Here is a 15,181-nt window from a genome sequence, read left to right as displayed (position 1 = left end):
CTTTCAAAAGATTTGCCACCAGCCCCAGGACTTTGCCAAAAGAAGAAAATATTTGTAGCTCAAGTCCAGCACAAGTCCAGAAGCTCGGAAGACTAAACCTCTGGTCCCGGCAACTGATCTAGATTGGATCCTGCAACATTATCCTGGGACACGTTTATTCGCCTTCATTCGTGCGAGAGGTAAGGGACACAGGGTGGTATAGCATAAAACATGAAAAGCATATGAAAAGCATAAGAAGCAGTATCTAAAATTTAAAAGAGGTAAGGGATGTGAAAAAAATTAATTGAAAAAGTGGGAGGAGGGCTTTTAGGGTAATAACAGGCCCCAGGGCTGTGTGCGTCTCTGCACGCCCCAAGCAAGACAGCAGAGCCATCTTTTTACACCTTTACGGAAGGCCAGGAGAAGGGGGGGGGGTTCCCTCACTTCCAGGTGTATGCCAAGAATTGCCAAGCTAATGTAGAAAATAAAGCCTGTGCATCAAGGTGTGTGTGTGTGTGTGTGTGTGTGTGTGTGTGTGTGTGACCAAGGCATTCCCTAAAAGCACCTAGATTCTCCACCCCATCCCCCCAAAAATGTTGGATTACTGTAGGTACTTTCCAAAGATCCTGAGAGATGGCAGTTTTCACATTTTGTTATGTTGTCTGGACAATTCTTTCCATAATTTGGAGTTGCCCTTGGCTGGTATTTCAGATGTCTGTTTGAGTTTTAGCTGGCCCGAGGGAGCCATCTTTCTTAATCCCTGAAGAAGCTTGGCAGAATTATTCAGCTGGAAGGTGGGGCTTCATAGCATTATAGTCTGGGGCAGGAATTTTTTCTTTCACAGTCGAGACTGGCTCTGCTGGAACGTTGTTCAAGACTTCTGCAGCCTGTGAGTAGCTGTCCTGTGCAACTGACATTGCGTAACACTTGTAGACGGTCTTTGAAATTCAAGTGATTGAATCACTTTAAGCAAGGTACCACCCAAGTGTAAGGAAGCCACAACGGGGTTGGCTTAACGTGTTGATCAGTAAACCATGGTTTACAAACTACAGCCGTTGGGTTCATGCACTGGATCCAGCGAAACCAAACAAACCAGTTTGGGCTTAGAGTAACGCGAGAACTTGGCTATTGCCTCCAAGAGATTTTTTTTTTTTTTAAGTCTTCTCTTGCACATGGAAATAGGAGCTTGCTTTTCCCATCCTATCTAAAATCCTCAGGATTCAGTTGGGCATGCAAAGAACTGGCTTTCTGACAGAGGCTGGGCAATTTTTGTAGTCAGCTTTCTCCAATACAGGTTGTATTCCCAGATTTTTTTTTTTTTAAATAATCTCGTTTGTTTGTTTTTTCCTACGTTACCCCATGATTTAATTGCAGGCTAATGCTGGACAATGGCAGCCAAAAGCAAACCAGTAATGCAGAGTGGAAGCCCCAAGGTAAGGTGACTCAATAAAAACCTTCTTTTTATAGTAAAGCTATAATTATCGCTCTCAAAATGGCTAAAAAAAATAATCATTGTGAGACACCATTTGTACTATTTGTGCTAGTCAACAGAATAATAATAATAATAATAATAATAATAATAATAATAATAATAATAATAATAATAGTAATAAAGTTGGAAGGGACTTGGAGGTTATCTAGTCCAACCTCCTGCTCAGGCAGGAAACCCTATACCATTTCAGACAAATGGCTGTCCAGTCTCTTCTTAAAAACTTCCAGTGTTGGAGCATTCACCGCTTCTGGAGGCAGGTTGTTCCACTGGTTAATTGTTCTAACTGTCAGGAAGTTTCTCCTTAGTTCTAGGTTGCTTCTCTCCTGGATTAGTTTCCATCCGTTGCTTCTTGTCCTGCCTTCAGGCGCTTTGGAGAATAGCTTGACTCCCTCTTCTTTGGGGCAGCCCCTGAGATACTGGAAGACTGCTATCATGTCCCCCCTCGTCCTTCTCTTCATTAAAATTGACATCCCCAATTCCAGCAACCGTTCCTCACATGTTTTAGCCTCCAGTCCCCTAATCATCTTTGTTGCTCTTCTCTGTACTTCAGGGGACCTGATCTAATTCTGCAGTCTAAAGCAAATTTTAATCTTGGCTGAATTAGACACTGTCTACTATTTTCATTTTTATTTTTTATTTTTTTTTAAAAAGCCATCTATGTGTTTCATTTGAAACAGAGCCACCTGCGCCATTGTTACAGAAAAGAGTTTGGCTTTCAAATAATGTGAAACGGCAAAAGAAGATTCCCCAGACTAAATGTCAAGCACGAAGACTATTTCTTTTGCCTTCTTCATGTTTTCGTAAATAGCAGCTTGCAGGGGGTGGGGGTGGGAAAGGGGTGAAGATTCATATGGGTAGAGGTATCTTCCCCTTACGCTGTCTGGGGATGAAAATTGTCCCACCGGTTGTTCTTCCAAGCCCATTTGCTGTACTGGTTAAGCTAAGGCAGCAGGCGGGGAAACTGGGAGTCTAATTCTGTCCAAGGCACGAAGCCAGCTGGGTGACGTTGGGATAGTCACTCTCAGGAAGAAAGACAGAAGCCGGTCAATTCTGAAAATGTTGCCAAGAAAAGGGCATGGACTTGTCCATATGGTTGCCACAAGTCAAGATTGTTCAGAAGGTGCATACACACACATACACAGTATTCTTCATGTATGACACAGGACACAGCTTATGCAGTAATGTATTTTCAGATCATAGGTTGACCATCTCAGAAAAAAAAACATCTCAGAAAAGCAAATAGATCTTTGGTAATTAGCAGCTTTTTAAATAGAGAATAGCAGAGCTGGAAGGGACTTTGGAGGTCATCTAGTCTCACCCCCTGCTCGGGCAGGAGATCCTATACCATTCTGCACAAATGGCTGTCTCATCTCTTCTTAAAAACCTCCAGCGATGGAGCACTCATGACTTCTGGAGGCAAGACATTCCACTGGTTAATTGTTCTCACTGTCAGGAAATTTCTCCTTAGTTCTAGGTTGGTTCTCCATAAACAAACAAATAAACAAGCTTGGCTGACCAATGGCCCTTTGGAATTACTTATCGTTGTTTTTAACCACAGCATCCCCAGGTCTGTCTAGGAAAGAAATTCCACACGTGTTATTATACAGGTTTGGGATAGCAAAGGTGCCAGATTCCCAGTCAATAATAAGCCAGAGAAAGAATTAATGGTAGTTAACTATAATGTTTTCACTATTCTTTCTAGGGATATTTTCTCTCCTCTGGTTATATCCCCATCCTCTTTTTAATTTTATTTTCTTCTGAACAGCAAAGCAGTGTGTTACAGAGAGTTCTGCAGTTCCCTGTGGTGAATTCAGCCCTCACCCATCTCCAGAGGACATATGCCAGTGCCAAAGAGATTCACCCCTTGATGGCATCAATGTGTGCCACCGGTGAGCGGGCTCTCCAGAACGCCAGCTCCTTGGCTTTGTGGAGTGTGAAGCCTGTGGTACATAAGCTGCAGCCTCAATGTAAGTGTTGTATACGCTTCGTTTTGGAAAGGAGCCAAACACCCATTTTAATTTCTCACAGTGTCAGCAGCTTTAATCTCCAGAGTCCACTCTGTAGTGCTATCGGTTGGTGTCTTGCTGACACATATTCTGGATCTTCTGGGGGAGAATCAAATAATTACAGTCCATTGTTCTGTGACTTGATAAGTGAATAAATATTTATCATTTTATTTGATTACAGTTCTTTGGTACCTTAGTGCCTTTGATTTCCCATCATGGCTAAAGTATTGCTATGTAAGGCATATTGTGGAAAATATATTATTATTATTATTAGTAGTAGTAGTAATAGTAGTAGTAGTAGTAGTAATAACAATAACAATAATAAAGTTGGAAGGGACCTTGGAGGTCATCTAGTCCAACCCCCTGCTCAGGCAGGAAACCCTACACCATTTTGGACAAATGGCTGTCTAATCTCTTCTTAAAGACTTCCAGTGTTGGAACATTCACAACTTCTGGAGGCAGATTGTTCCACTGATTAATTATTCTGTCAGGAAATTTCTCCTTAGTTCTAGTTTGCTTCTCTCTTTGATTAGTTTCTATCCGTTGCTTCTTGTCCTGCCTTCAGGTGCTTTGGAGAATAGCTTGACTCCTTCTTCTTTGTGGCAGCCCCCCCAAATATTGGAAGATGCTATCATGTCCCCCCTCATCCTTCTCTTCATTAAACTAGACATTCCCAATTCCAGCAACCGTTCCTCATATGTTTTAGCCTCCAGTCCCCTAATCATCTTTGTTCCTCTTCTCTGTACTTTTTCTAGAGTCTCAACATTTTTTTTTTGCATCGTAGTGACCAAAACTGGATGCAGTATTCCAAGTGTGGCCTTACCAAGGCATTGTAAAGTGGTATTAATACTTCACGTGATCTTGATTATATCCCTCTGTTAATGCAGCCTAGCACTGAGTTGGCATTTTTGGCAGTTAGTTCCATACAGTTCTCTTCTTTCCCTGATCCATGCTGTACCTTTACCAGACCATTCCAAGGTAATTCAGAGATTTCCCAGAAGTCCCCAGACTGGTAGCATTGAAGTTTCATGGCAGCAGTCCAGCTGTTTCATGCCATGCCATATCCAAAATACCTTAAACGACTTCCAGTTGCAAACTTTACTTCTGGATAACCATCCAACCACCTCTGGAATGATGTAGTTCAGAAGAGGGATGGAATGTATTAGAATTCTCCAAAATACTCTATTCTCCAAACTGAAGGTTGCATATAATTACAATATAGATGAGGAATGCACTTTGTAACATGGTAGCATGTATTGTAACTGTGGTTTAGTGCACCACCCAAACATAGTCTGTGAATCTTGGTGAAATGTGTATACAGGGGAATCAATTCATCCAGTGGCTGACCCTCCCTTCTGTTCCAGCACTGTTTTAACATTCTTCTCTCTCTCTCTCTCTTTTTTTTTTTTTTTTTTTGGTTCAGTTGCGGCAGCCAATGTTTTGGCTTGTCAAGGTTTGGAACATTTGGAGAAAAAGATACCCATTCTTCAGAAACCGGTGGAGGAAGTAAGTAAAATAATAATAATAATAAGAATAAAACTATCTTGCTGAATTAAACCAGGATTGTAACCTGGCTGCACATATTTTATTCTGGACCCATGTTCTAAGTATACAGTAGCTCTCATCTCAAAAATGTAGGCTTTCGTGACTTAAATGTTGGTGCCTGTCTAGAACAGGGGTCTTCAGACTTGGCCCTTTTATGACTTGTGGACTTCAACTGAGGCATTCTGGGAGTTGCAGTCCACAAGTCATAAATGGGCCAAGTTTGAAGACCCCTGGTCTAAAAGCTGCTGAGCTCTCCGTTAGGACTATACTAGCCTAGTGAACTTCTGGACAGCTCCTTCTTACTATTTACCTGTCTGCTAATTCTACCAGACAGATCCACTGTCTTGCTTGAAAACATAAAATGGTCATAATAAAGAACTTTCTCCATTATCTCCTCTTCCTCAGGCTACTTCTGATTTGAAGGACACCATTCTAGCTCACCTTCAGTACTTGGTATGTTCTGTCATGGACATCCTGGACAAAGTCTTAGGACTGAATGCTGAAAATAATGAGCAATCCAAGAACAGCCTGAGGGTCAAGACAGAGAATGCAAAGAGGAGTCAAGAGAACCAGGTGGCCAAAACCTCTGCAGTCGGCAAGCTGGAGAAGGTGGTGGATTGGACAACAGAGCCCAATTCAGGTTAATATAGTGCCTGGTTGATCTATTGTAAAAAAAAAAATCTCATTTTGGAGCTGAAAAACTTCAGCTCTTTACATTCATATATGCACCCCAGTTTTCTGATTAGCAAGATGTTTCAGGACTGTAGTATTTGCTCCTCGATGGAGATTGACTGGCACTGTTGTTTTTATTGATTTCTAAAGAGTCTAGTCGAACATAGGTGGGCCTCCATAAATACCTCAAAGTGTTTGCTCCATCTCCTAGTTCTAAGGAGCTTGCCAGCACAGGTGATCTGCCCAATTTGTTCTCCTAATAGACTATTTCAAGATCCTCTTCTTCTACCTTTTTATTCTTCATCTTTAAGCTGGCCAGATGTTAAACAAATAATGTTTTCAAATAGAGGATTGTCCTACACAAAGTAGATGGGTCCTTAGCTGTTCTTGACACAAAAGGGTAACTGTGGTGTTCAATTTATTATTACAGCCAAAGGCCAACACATAAATTAAACATTCAAATAAAACAAAGCTAAACAGAACCAACACAAGAAGACATAGCAATATATTACCATTAATGATGTAATCAGCCAAGGTCTGCCTAGTTTTACAGACAGTATAAAAAAAACTAGCTAGCATCAGAAAAACTGAGTCATACTGACCTGTCAATAAGAAATACATTGACTATAGTCTAATGCTGGGTAAAAACACTTAATAAAATTGATTATAAAAGATTATTAAAAAGATCTAAAATGTTTATTTATGTTTCTGGCGAATCCCCAGTGCTGCTGCGCAGAATCTAGCCACCTGCACCGTGATCCCTGCCTGCTTGTCCTTAAGCAGCCACTGGAGATAAATACTTTCCGAACGACCAGAATACCTATCACTTATGGGGAGGATATGGTTTTTCCTAATAGCTTTATAGAAGGTTCTACATTTAGGCAAGAAAAACCAAATGTACAGGTATAATATAGGGGGTATCTTGCTCAATAGAAGTAACTGTGAGAGGGATCTCGGAGTCCTAGTGGACAATCACTTAAATAGGAGCCAGCCGTGTGCTGCAGCTGCCAAAAAGGCCAACACAGTGTTAGGCTGCATTAACAGAGGGACAGAATCAAGATCACGTGAAGTATTAATACCACTTTACAATGCCTTGGTAAGGCCACACTTGGAATACTGCATCCAGTTTTGGTCACCATGATGTAAAAAAGATGTTGAGACTCTAGAAAGAGTGCAGAGAAGAGCAACAAACATGATCAGGGGACTGGAGGCTAAAACATATAAGGAATGGTTGCTGGAATTGGGTATGTCTAGTTTAATGAAGAGAAGGACGAGGGGGGACATGATAGCAGTGTTCCAATATCTCAGGGGCTGCCACAAAGAAGAAGAAGTCAAGCTATTTTCCAAAGTGCCTGAAGGTAGGACAAGAAGCAACGGGTGGAAACTAAGCAAGGAGAGAAGCAACCTTGAACTAAGGAGAAACTTCCTAACAGTTAGAACAATTAACCAGTGGAACAACCTGCCTCCAGAAGCGGTGAATGCGCCAACACTGGAAGTTTTTAAGAAGAAACTGGACAACCATTTGTCCAAAATGGTATAGGGTTTCCTGCCTGAGCAGGGGGTTGGACTAGATGACCTCCAAGGTCCCTTCCAACTTTATCATTATTATTATTAAGGAACATCGAAGGAGTATGTGTCCAATGGTCTCACCTCTCCTGAGCCACAGGAGCAGAGTCTTTCAGCCAATGGTGTCTTTTTATACTTGCCGTACAGGACGGCCGATGGAAACGCATGGCACCGTGCAAGCGAGAATGCTTTCTGGTGGTTTACTGACTCCAACTGACTATGATACCTGGCAGGTGTAACCACGTATCTAATAGAGTCTGGAGCCAGAAACAGCAGGGCTATACCTAAGTGACTGTGGTATTGTCATCAGAGCATGTTTATCTTCCTATCTTTGAGGGAAGGGATTGTGCTGCTAGCCTTGTCCCTTTGCAGAACTCAAAAGCAATGTTTTTCAACCCTAGCAACTTTAAGATATGTGGACTTCAACTCCCAGAATTCCTCAGCCAGCAAAACTGCTGAGATGAAGAAACACTGCTTTAGACTATAACTGCAGTGGGATGGAAAGGTTGGTGAAGATGATGGAACTTGCTGAGATGACTAAATTAACTTCTTTGATACAAAAAAAGGACAATATGCTAATTACATACTGGAAACTCTTTATGGACTTTTTGCATAAAACAGGAAAAAATGGTTTGTAGTTCTGATGATTAGACAGAACAACTTATAAAAAGAAAAGAATTGTGTTGTTATGTTGTAACCATTGAGTAAAAGGTAAATTTATAATTGTACTTATGACTGCGTAAGAAAGATCGGAAACTACTTCTTAGTATCTTTTTTTCTCTATTTTTCTTTTTATTTCTGTTACATTTTTTGCACATAGCTTTCTCATTGTCTTCTTTCTTTATATCAGTTTGTATTAGCATTTGTCTTCCTTTTAAAAAATCTCTAATAACGTTATATAAAAATAGAATGTAAATTCGGCAGTTTTGCATCTCTGCCTCAGTCTGAACTAAAAAGTAACACAAATTAGATTGAGGATATACTCTGTCATTTATTTGTGCTTCGTTGTTTGGGTTCCACTCAAAATATTGTATCCAAATAAAGAGAGAGAGAGAGAGAGACCATCTTTTATTTTTGCTTTTTTTTAAAAAAAGAAACAACATATGTTGTTTGGCATCCAGAGCTTTCCCTTTTAGGAGATGCTCATCTTGTTAGTTTTATAAACCCATTTTCTTGATCAGAAGTTGAAGCTGGGTATTTACTGGCTTCAGAATTTGAGTGTTGTAGTCCTGATTTTTTTTTAAAGACATTTTGGAGTTGGCTAACAAAGTCAGGTTATATGGTGGAACGGCTTCCCTTCAGAAGTTGTGGGTGCTCCATCACTGGAGGTTTTTAAGAAGAGATTGGACAGTCACCTGTCTGAAATGGTATAGAGTCTCCTGCTTGAGCAGAGGGCTGGACTAGAAAATCTCCAAGCTCTATTCTGATTGATTGGTTGCAGTTTCTTAGACTCCAGTATCCCTATTTCCACAAGTTATTGTTGTTAGTTGCGAAGTCGTGTCCGACCCATTGTGACCCCATGGGCAATGTTCCTCCAGGCCTTCCTGTCCTCTACCATCTTCTGGAGTCCATTTAAGCTCACCCCTACTGCTTCAGTGACTCCATCCAGCCACCCCCTTCTCCGTCGTCCCCTTCTTCTCTTGCCCTCAATCTTTCCCAGCATCAGGCTCTTCTCCAGTGAGTCCTTCCTTCTCATTAGGTGGCCAAAGTACTTGAGTTTCAACTTCAGGATCTGGCCTTCTCAAGAGCAGTCAGGGTTGATCTCCTCTAGGACTGACCAGTTTGATCGCCTTGCAGTCCAGGGGACTCGCAGGAGTCTTCTCCAGCACCATAGTTCAAAGGCCTCAATTCTTTGGCGCTCAGCCTTTCTTATGGTCCAGCTTTCACAGCCATACATTGTAACTGGGAAAACCATGGCCTTGACTATACGCACTTTTATTGGCAGGGTGATGTCTCTGCTTTTTAGTATGCTGTCTAGATGTGCCATAGCTTTCCTCCCCAAGAGCAAGCATCTTTTAATTTCTTGGCTACAGTCCCCGTCTGAGGTGATCTTGGAGCCCAGGAAAATAAAATCTGTCACTACCTCCATTTCTTCCCCATCTATTTGCCAGGAATTGAGAGGGCCGGATGCCATGATCTTGGTTTTCTTAATGTTGAGTTTCAAGCCAACTTTTGCACTCTCCTTCTTCACCCGCATCAAGAGTCTCTTTAATTCCTCTTCTCTTTCTGCCATTAAAGTGGTATCATCTGCATATCTTAGTTGTTGATATTTCTCCTGGCAATCTTAATTCCAGCTTTTGATTCATCTAGCCCTGCCTTCCACAAGAGGGTGCTAGAAACATTCCTACCTCCGTTTCTTTGAGGTTGTCAAAGAATTTGCTGGACTTGAGTTCAACACCACACACAAACTTGCCCCATTTGGAACAGCAACATTTTCAAAATTATAAGTTATAAGCCTTGCTGAGAGAGGGCTTTGTTTCTTACACAAGCAGAGAAAGTGATGTTGCATTGTTCCTAGACTGACACGGAGAGACAGCACCCAAAGATCTGAGGGGTCAGTGCGGGCTGCGCTGTTTGGAAGACTGGACTGTAAAGAGATGACATTAAATTATGTTATGTGAGCTACCAAAGTATCTGCTTGTTCCCAATCATCCGTAATCAAGTCTTCTCATAGGCAGAGATGCTCGGGTGACATAGAACAGTGGTTCTCAACTTTTTCTTCCCCACTGACCCTCTTTAAATACCTTTTGTGGCCACGGACCATGGCCACAGGCTCCCAAGCCTTAGGGTAAATCAAGATTTAAATCATAACATTTCTTCATGGGCTTTCTTGAGGACCTCATGGGCTCCCCCCCCCAAGTTGAAAACCATTGACACAGAATGTATGGAATCATTTAACATCTTTAATCAGTTAAAGAACAACAGTCTGGCTTATTAATTATACATTTTTTCCCATTTCTTGCTTGTAGTCTACAAGTCTCCAGCAGGATGTGTATCAGAAAAGATGCCTCCACCCAGCACCTTTGGAAGCATTAAATCCTTAGCCGTTGCCGTTTCCCAGCTTGCTTTCAGACAGACATGCCAAGCCATCCAGGTTACTAAGGACAAAGGAGTGAAACTGGCTATGTGCATCTCATATTTGGTAAGTGTCAAATAAAGTTGCATGTGTTGCTGAACTAAGAAGTGCCTTAACAGTAAACAACAGTTTTATTGTCTGTCTGTCTGTCTGCCTGTCTGTCTGCCTATCTCATCAAATTTATATAGCTGCCCATCTCACAAGAAATGACTCTGGGTGGCATATAAGTTCAATTTATAGTTTTTTGAAAAGAAAAGAAAAGAAAACTCTCTCCAGATCTTTCTCTAAGATCTGTAGCTGTTCCAGGGGCACAGAATATAGAGACTAGAGCTTATATGGTTATTTGGAGTATGGAGTGAGAATTTCTCAGGACTTCAGGTAGATTGTTAGTTGTGAAATCGTGTCCGACCCATCGCGACCCCATGGCCAATGTTCCTCCAGGTCTTCCTGTCCTCTACCATCTTCTGGAGTCCATTTAAGTTCACGCCTACTGCTTCAGTGACTCCATCCAGCCACCTCATTCTCTGCCGTCCCCTTCTTCTCTTGCCCTCCATCTTTCCCAGCATTAGGCTCTTCTCCAGTGAGTCCTTCCTTCTCATTAGGTGGCCAAAGTACTTGAGTTTCTCAGGTAGATTACTGTGCAAATTGAAGGAGCACATAACACCTTGGCTGCGGGAGCTACATGATGCTTCCAGGTCCAGTTCAAGGTGTTGGTCAAAGCTCTATATGGCATGGGGCCAAGTTACCTTGGAAACCATCTTATCCTGATTATGTCAGCCCATCTTATCCAGTTAGTAGGGAAGATATGCTATGGATCACGTCAGTTACAGCAGAGGTCTCTAAACTTGACAATTTTAAGACTTGTGACTTCCCTGGATTGGCAGTGGAATTGTGGAAGTTGAAGTCTACAAGTTTTAAAGTTGCCAAGTTTGAAAGAATTTCAAACTGGCAGGGTTCAGGAAGGGGACCTTTCTGCCATGGATCCCGCTCTCTGGAATACTTCCTCCCCCCCTCGCCAAGATGAGGGGGGCCCTGATCTCCTGGTCTTTCATAGGACTTTAAAGACTTGACTTTGCCAACTTTCATGGACCTCATCCCAGTAGGATGCAACCCTGGAGCCAGTTGGCTCCTTGATCGCCTTCCCCTCACCTTTTAACTTTTAACATATTTTATTCTTGTTCTTATCCGGTTCTTCTTCTTCTTCTTCTTTTTTTTTTTTTTTTTTTTGAGGTATTGTATTTTATATGGGTTTTAGATTTTTATGTTTTAATTGCACGCATTACAATTAATGCGAGCCAGATGGGCAGTCTTCAAATTCAACAAATAAAAAAAAAGTTTGCATTTATCTAGAAGGCGAAACCAGGATTTTAGTGGTGTCTGGATCCTTTTGGCTCATGAGCAACATAATCCTTGCTCAGCTATTTCCTAGATTCTCTGCATTCCATTTCCTGAGCCACTATCCGAATTTTGAGCAGACAAAATAAGTCTGGATTCACGGTTCAGAAAGCAGGACAAGTCGTGGCTAAAATACTATCGCTTAGAAACCAATTGATAAGTCCTGCTTTCAGACTATGTCTCTCTTTCCCCGTTATGGGTTTTGTTTTCCCTGCAGAAAGAGGCTTGGCATTTGGCCCTATTCTTTTCTGAAGGAAATTCAGGGCGAAGAAATTCTAACTCAGCTGCCTCCTGTTTTGAGTGCCAAGACTGGAGTCTGATCTCTAGTAAAGATCCTTTTTCCATTTCTGGGAGATTAATTTGGAGGTGAAGGTGAAAAGGCTGTTTTATTTTTAACTGGCTCTACAGTAATTCATGGATTTGATTAACATCTTTCCCAAAATCCATTGGGACTACTGATTTTAAACAGGAAGATAAACGTGTAAACACACACACACACACACACAAATGAGACAGCAAGAGAAAGAGGGATGGAAGGAAGGAAGGAAGGAAGGAAGGAAGGAAGGAAGGAAGGAAGGAAGGAAGGAAGGAAGGAAGGAAGGAAGGAAGGACTGGATTTTGTATGTTTCTTGAAGCCAAAACCAGAGAGATTTTGAGACTGATTTAAAAGCATGTGTTCAACCAATGCATAATTAATTGTAAGATGTGGCCACCGATTGGGCTGACTTGAAAAAGGGACGCAACAGATGCAAGGAGAACGGCTTGCATAGCTGAATGCCACCTTCTGAATCCCAGGCATTGTGTTCTTAGTCTCAGTGACTAAAAGGGAACAGTGGAAGAGAAGTGCTTGTCCAGTTCTAGCTTAGGAACTTCCTGGATGCATCTGTTCAGCCATTTCTGGCAAGGAATGCTGAACAAGATGGATGCTTATTCAGATCCAACATGCTGTTGAAGAACTTTCCTATATTCTGAAGTGGAAGGGGGAAGTATCTCAATGGGGAAACACAGATTTGATTTTGGTCTCTAGCATCTTCTCTATGAAACCTTGGAGGAAAGGAAGAACTTTCTGATTGTAAGAATTGGACAAGAGTAGGACAGGCTACTTATGAAGATTGCAAGTTCTTCATCGCTGTAGGTTTTTAAGAAAAGGCTAGCTAGCCACCTTTCTGAACTGTCTTAATTGGTTTTCTTGCATTTGGCTGAGAGATCTGTGCGATTCCTTCCAATTCTGTGATTCCGTGGTGGATCATCTCCAGCCGTCAATGTAGACATGTGAACCACTAGATCTGAGTTAGCACATGGAGGCCTCTGAAGCTCAATTCTTGAGCTTTCCCATAGTATGAAAGGCAGTTGAAATTCATGGAGGATAAGTATAAAAGCTCATATTCAGAGGTAGCACATAATTGGTGGCAGTGTAAGCCCCATTTAGCAGCATCTTTATTTTGGGGTGAAATGAGAAAGGATACTAAACAATATGCTACCTTCAAAACCTTGTTGGACAATATTCAAGATGGCCAGACAGATCTTGTTCTGGTGTGCTTTTCCTTTATGTTTTTTTTTCCTTTCTCTTGTTCTTGCAACATTCTTTTTTCTTTCTCCCTTGTTCTAGCATTCTTTCACTCCTATAGTTTTCCCTTCTCATCCCAATATCCTTTCTTTTTGTGTTTGCATTCTGCCATTTCTTTCTCGTTTCTTTTTCCCACCTGGCTGCTAAGGGATACATTACTCTTGCCTAGAATTTATTTATTTATGAGACTTATATACCGCTTTAAGTGCAAGCACTCTCTAAGCGGTGTACACCAGTAAGCAATGTATATATATGTTTTACATTGCCCCCAACAATCTGGGTCCTCATTTTACCTACCTCGGAAGGATGGAAGGCTGAGTCAACCTTGAGCCGGTGAGATTTGAACCGCTGACCTGCTGAGCACAGTCAGCTAAAGTGGCCTGCAGTACTGCACTCTAATTGCTGCGCCACCTCGGCTCATTTAAGTCACAACTGTCAACATTTCAGACAGGAGCGCTTCCAGTCCTACCCTGGGTTGCTGAGAACTAAATCCAGCAACACATGTCAGCTGTGAGCTGTATCTAATCCCTAATATTCTAGTCCAAAGTAGCTTTCATCCTCCAACTAACCACTAACTAAACTAAATAATCCTTGAGTGTCCCACTTGATGAAAAATACATGCAGTCAGTTGTTACCCTTTGTGGGTCAGGATCCGAGACCAGGATCCCCAAGCCCCGGTCTGTGGATCAGCACCAGTCCACGGCATGCCAGCAACAGGACCGCATAAACAAGCAAAGCCCCAACTACGGGACGCAGGCAGCATCCAGTCCATGGAAAAAACTTTCTCCACAGAAATAGCCCCTGGTGCCCAAAAGGTTGGGGTCTGCTGTCCTAGACTATAACAGGAAAGCAAGCTAGTTATTACATAGCTATTAAAAGCAGCCATTTTTGACTGAGTTGGCGGTTGGTTGCTGAGTTCACACCACATGCTAAATCTTTGTTGAGGAGGAACCAAGTACAATGTCTGTGTTGTGCTTGAGAGGCTTAAACAAAGTGATGGCTCAGCAGGATAGTCTGATTCACTGTAATATACCTTGTGAGCTAAGTTCCCATAATGTATGCAATTTTAGTCGAGCAGATTGAGCAAAGTCAAACATTATTCTTCTTTCTTTTCCCAAAGGAAACACACAGGGGAAGTCCAGACAAGCAAATGTACATAGGCCACTCACTCTTTGAACTCTCTACCAACCAAGAATAGAAAACAACGTTCCCGAAGGACTATGTCAAAAAAGCAAGGGGTCTTGAATGGTATCAAAGTCCCGGAAATGCCAATGTTATTGATAGTATGACCCCCAAGTCTGGTGGAAAACATAGATTTTGGGAAGAGAAAATAATTCATTAAATCACCAGGGATCTCTGTCTCTCTCTCTCTCTTTTCCATTTTCCACTCACTAGTTCACCTTCCCGAGGCTTGTGATGAAAGAAGAGGAAACAATGGGGGCGGTTCCGCCAGAATCTTGCCAAGAACCAGATGGGGTCCAGCTTGTTACTCCTGAGAGCAAGAAGCTGCAAGAAAGACGATCCAGTCGGGGTCATTATCCTCTTCCATTCCTCAGTCTTGATGAGCCCCTCACCCTTCAGGAAAGCCCACCCTTGGAAGCTGAACCTACTATGGCTCGGAAGTCTGCTTTCTCCCCTTACAAGGAGGGATCCAGCAGCAGGAGGTGGAGTGAGGGGCTGTTCCGTCCTAGCCTGCAAGCCACCTACATAAGGGCCCACTTTGCAGGACTCTATAGCGCTGCCATCAAGAAAGACTAAGCTAGTGAGTGGGTTTGCTCACTATGCTAAACTAGGATTTGTTAAGTATGAATTGCTACCCCGAGTGTGCTTTTCCAAAAGGCAACTGGACTTTCTGGGTTTTTTTTTTCTTTGAAAACGTTTCG

At 42.1% G+C, this 15,181-nt stretch overlaps 1 protein-coding gene across 1 annotated transcript; it reads left to right on the top strand.

The window, feature by feature from the left end:
- The first annotated feature begins 1,099 nt into the window (after nt 1-1,099).
- On the top strand, nt 1,100-15,112 carry PLIN1 (perilipin 1). The gene is made up of 6 exons (XM_039358818.1): nt 1,100-1,412; nt 3,237-3,438; nt 4,901-4,983; nt 5,428-5,662; nt 10,230-10,402; nt 14,694-15,112. The coding sequence occupies exons 1-6, from the start codon at nt 1,368-1,370 to the stop codon at nt 15,054-15,056; spliced, it is 1,101 nt and encodes a 366-aa protein (XP_039214752.1). The 5' UTR covers nt 1,100-1,367; the 3' UTR covers nt 15,057-15,112.
- The last annotated feature ends 69 nt before the right edge of the window (nt 15,113-15,181 follow it).

Source organism: Crotalus tigris, unplaced genomic scaffold (assembly GCF_016545835.1).
Source record: "Crotalus tigris isolate CLP2741 ecotype Arizona unplaced genomic scaffold, ASM1654583v1 scf7180000019068.10715455, whole genome shotgun sequence".
Classification (NCBI taxonomy): Eukaryota; Metazoa; Chordata; class Lepidosauria; order Squamata; family Viperidae; genus Crotalus; species Crotalus tigris.
The sequence above is the reverse complement of the archived record's forward strand: the minus strand, read 5'-3'. Positions and strand labels throughout refer to the sequence as shown.

Excerpts from the sequence above, each read along its gene's own strand:
- PLIN1 (XM_039358818.1), top strand. The coding sequence starts at position 1,368 with ATGGCAGCCAAAAGCAAACCAGTAATGCAGAGTGGAAGCCCCAAG. Across the intron at positions 3,439-4,900 it reads ACATAAGCTGCAGCCTCAAT|TTGCGGCAGCCAATGTTTTG; the intron begins GTAAGTGTTGTA and ends TTTTTGGTTCAG. Across the intron at positions 10,403-14,693 it reads CTATGTGCATCTCATATTTG|TTCACCTTCCCGAGGCTTGT; the intron begins GTAAGTGTCAAA and ends TCCACTCACTAG.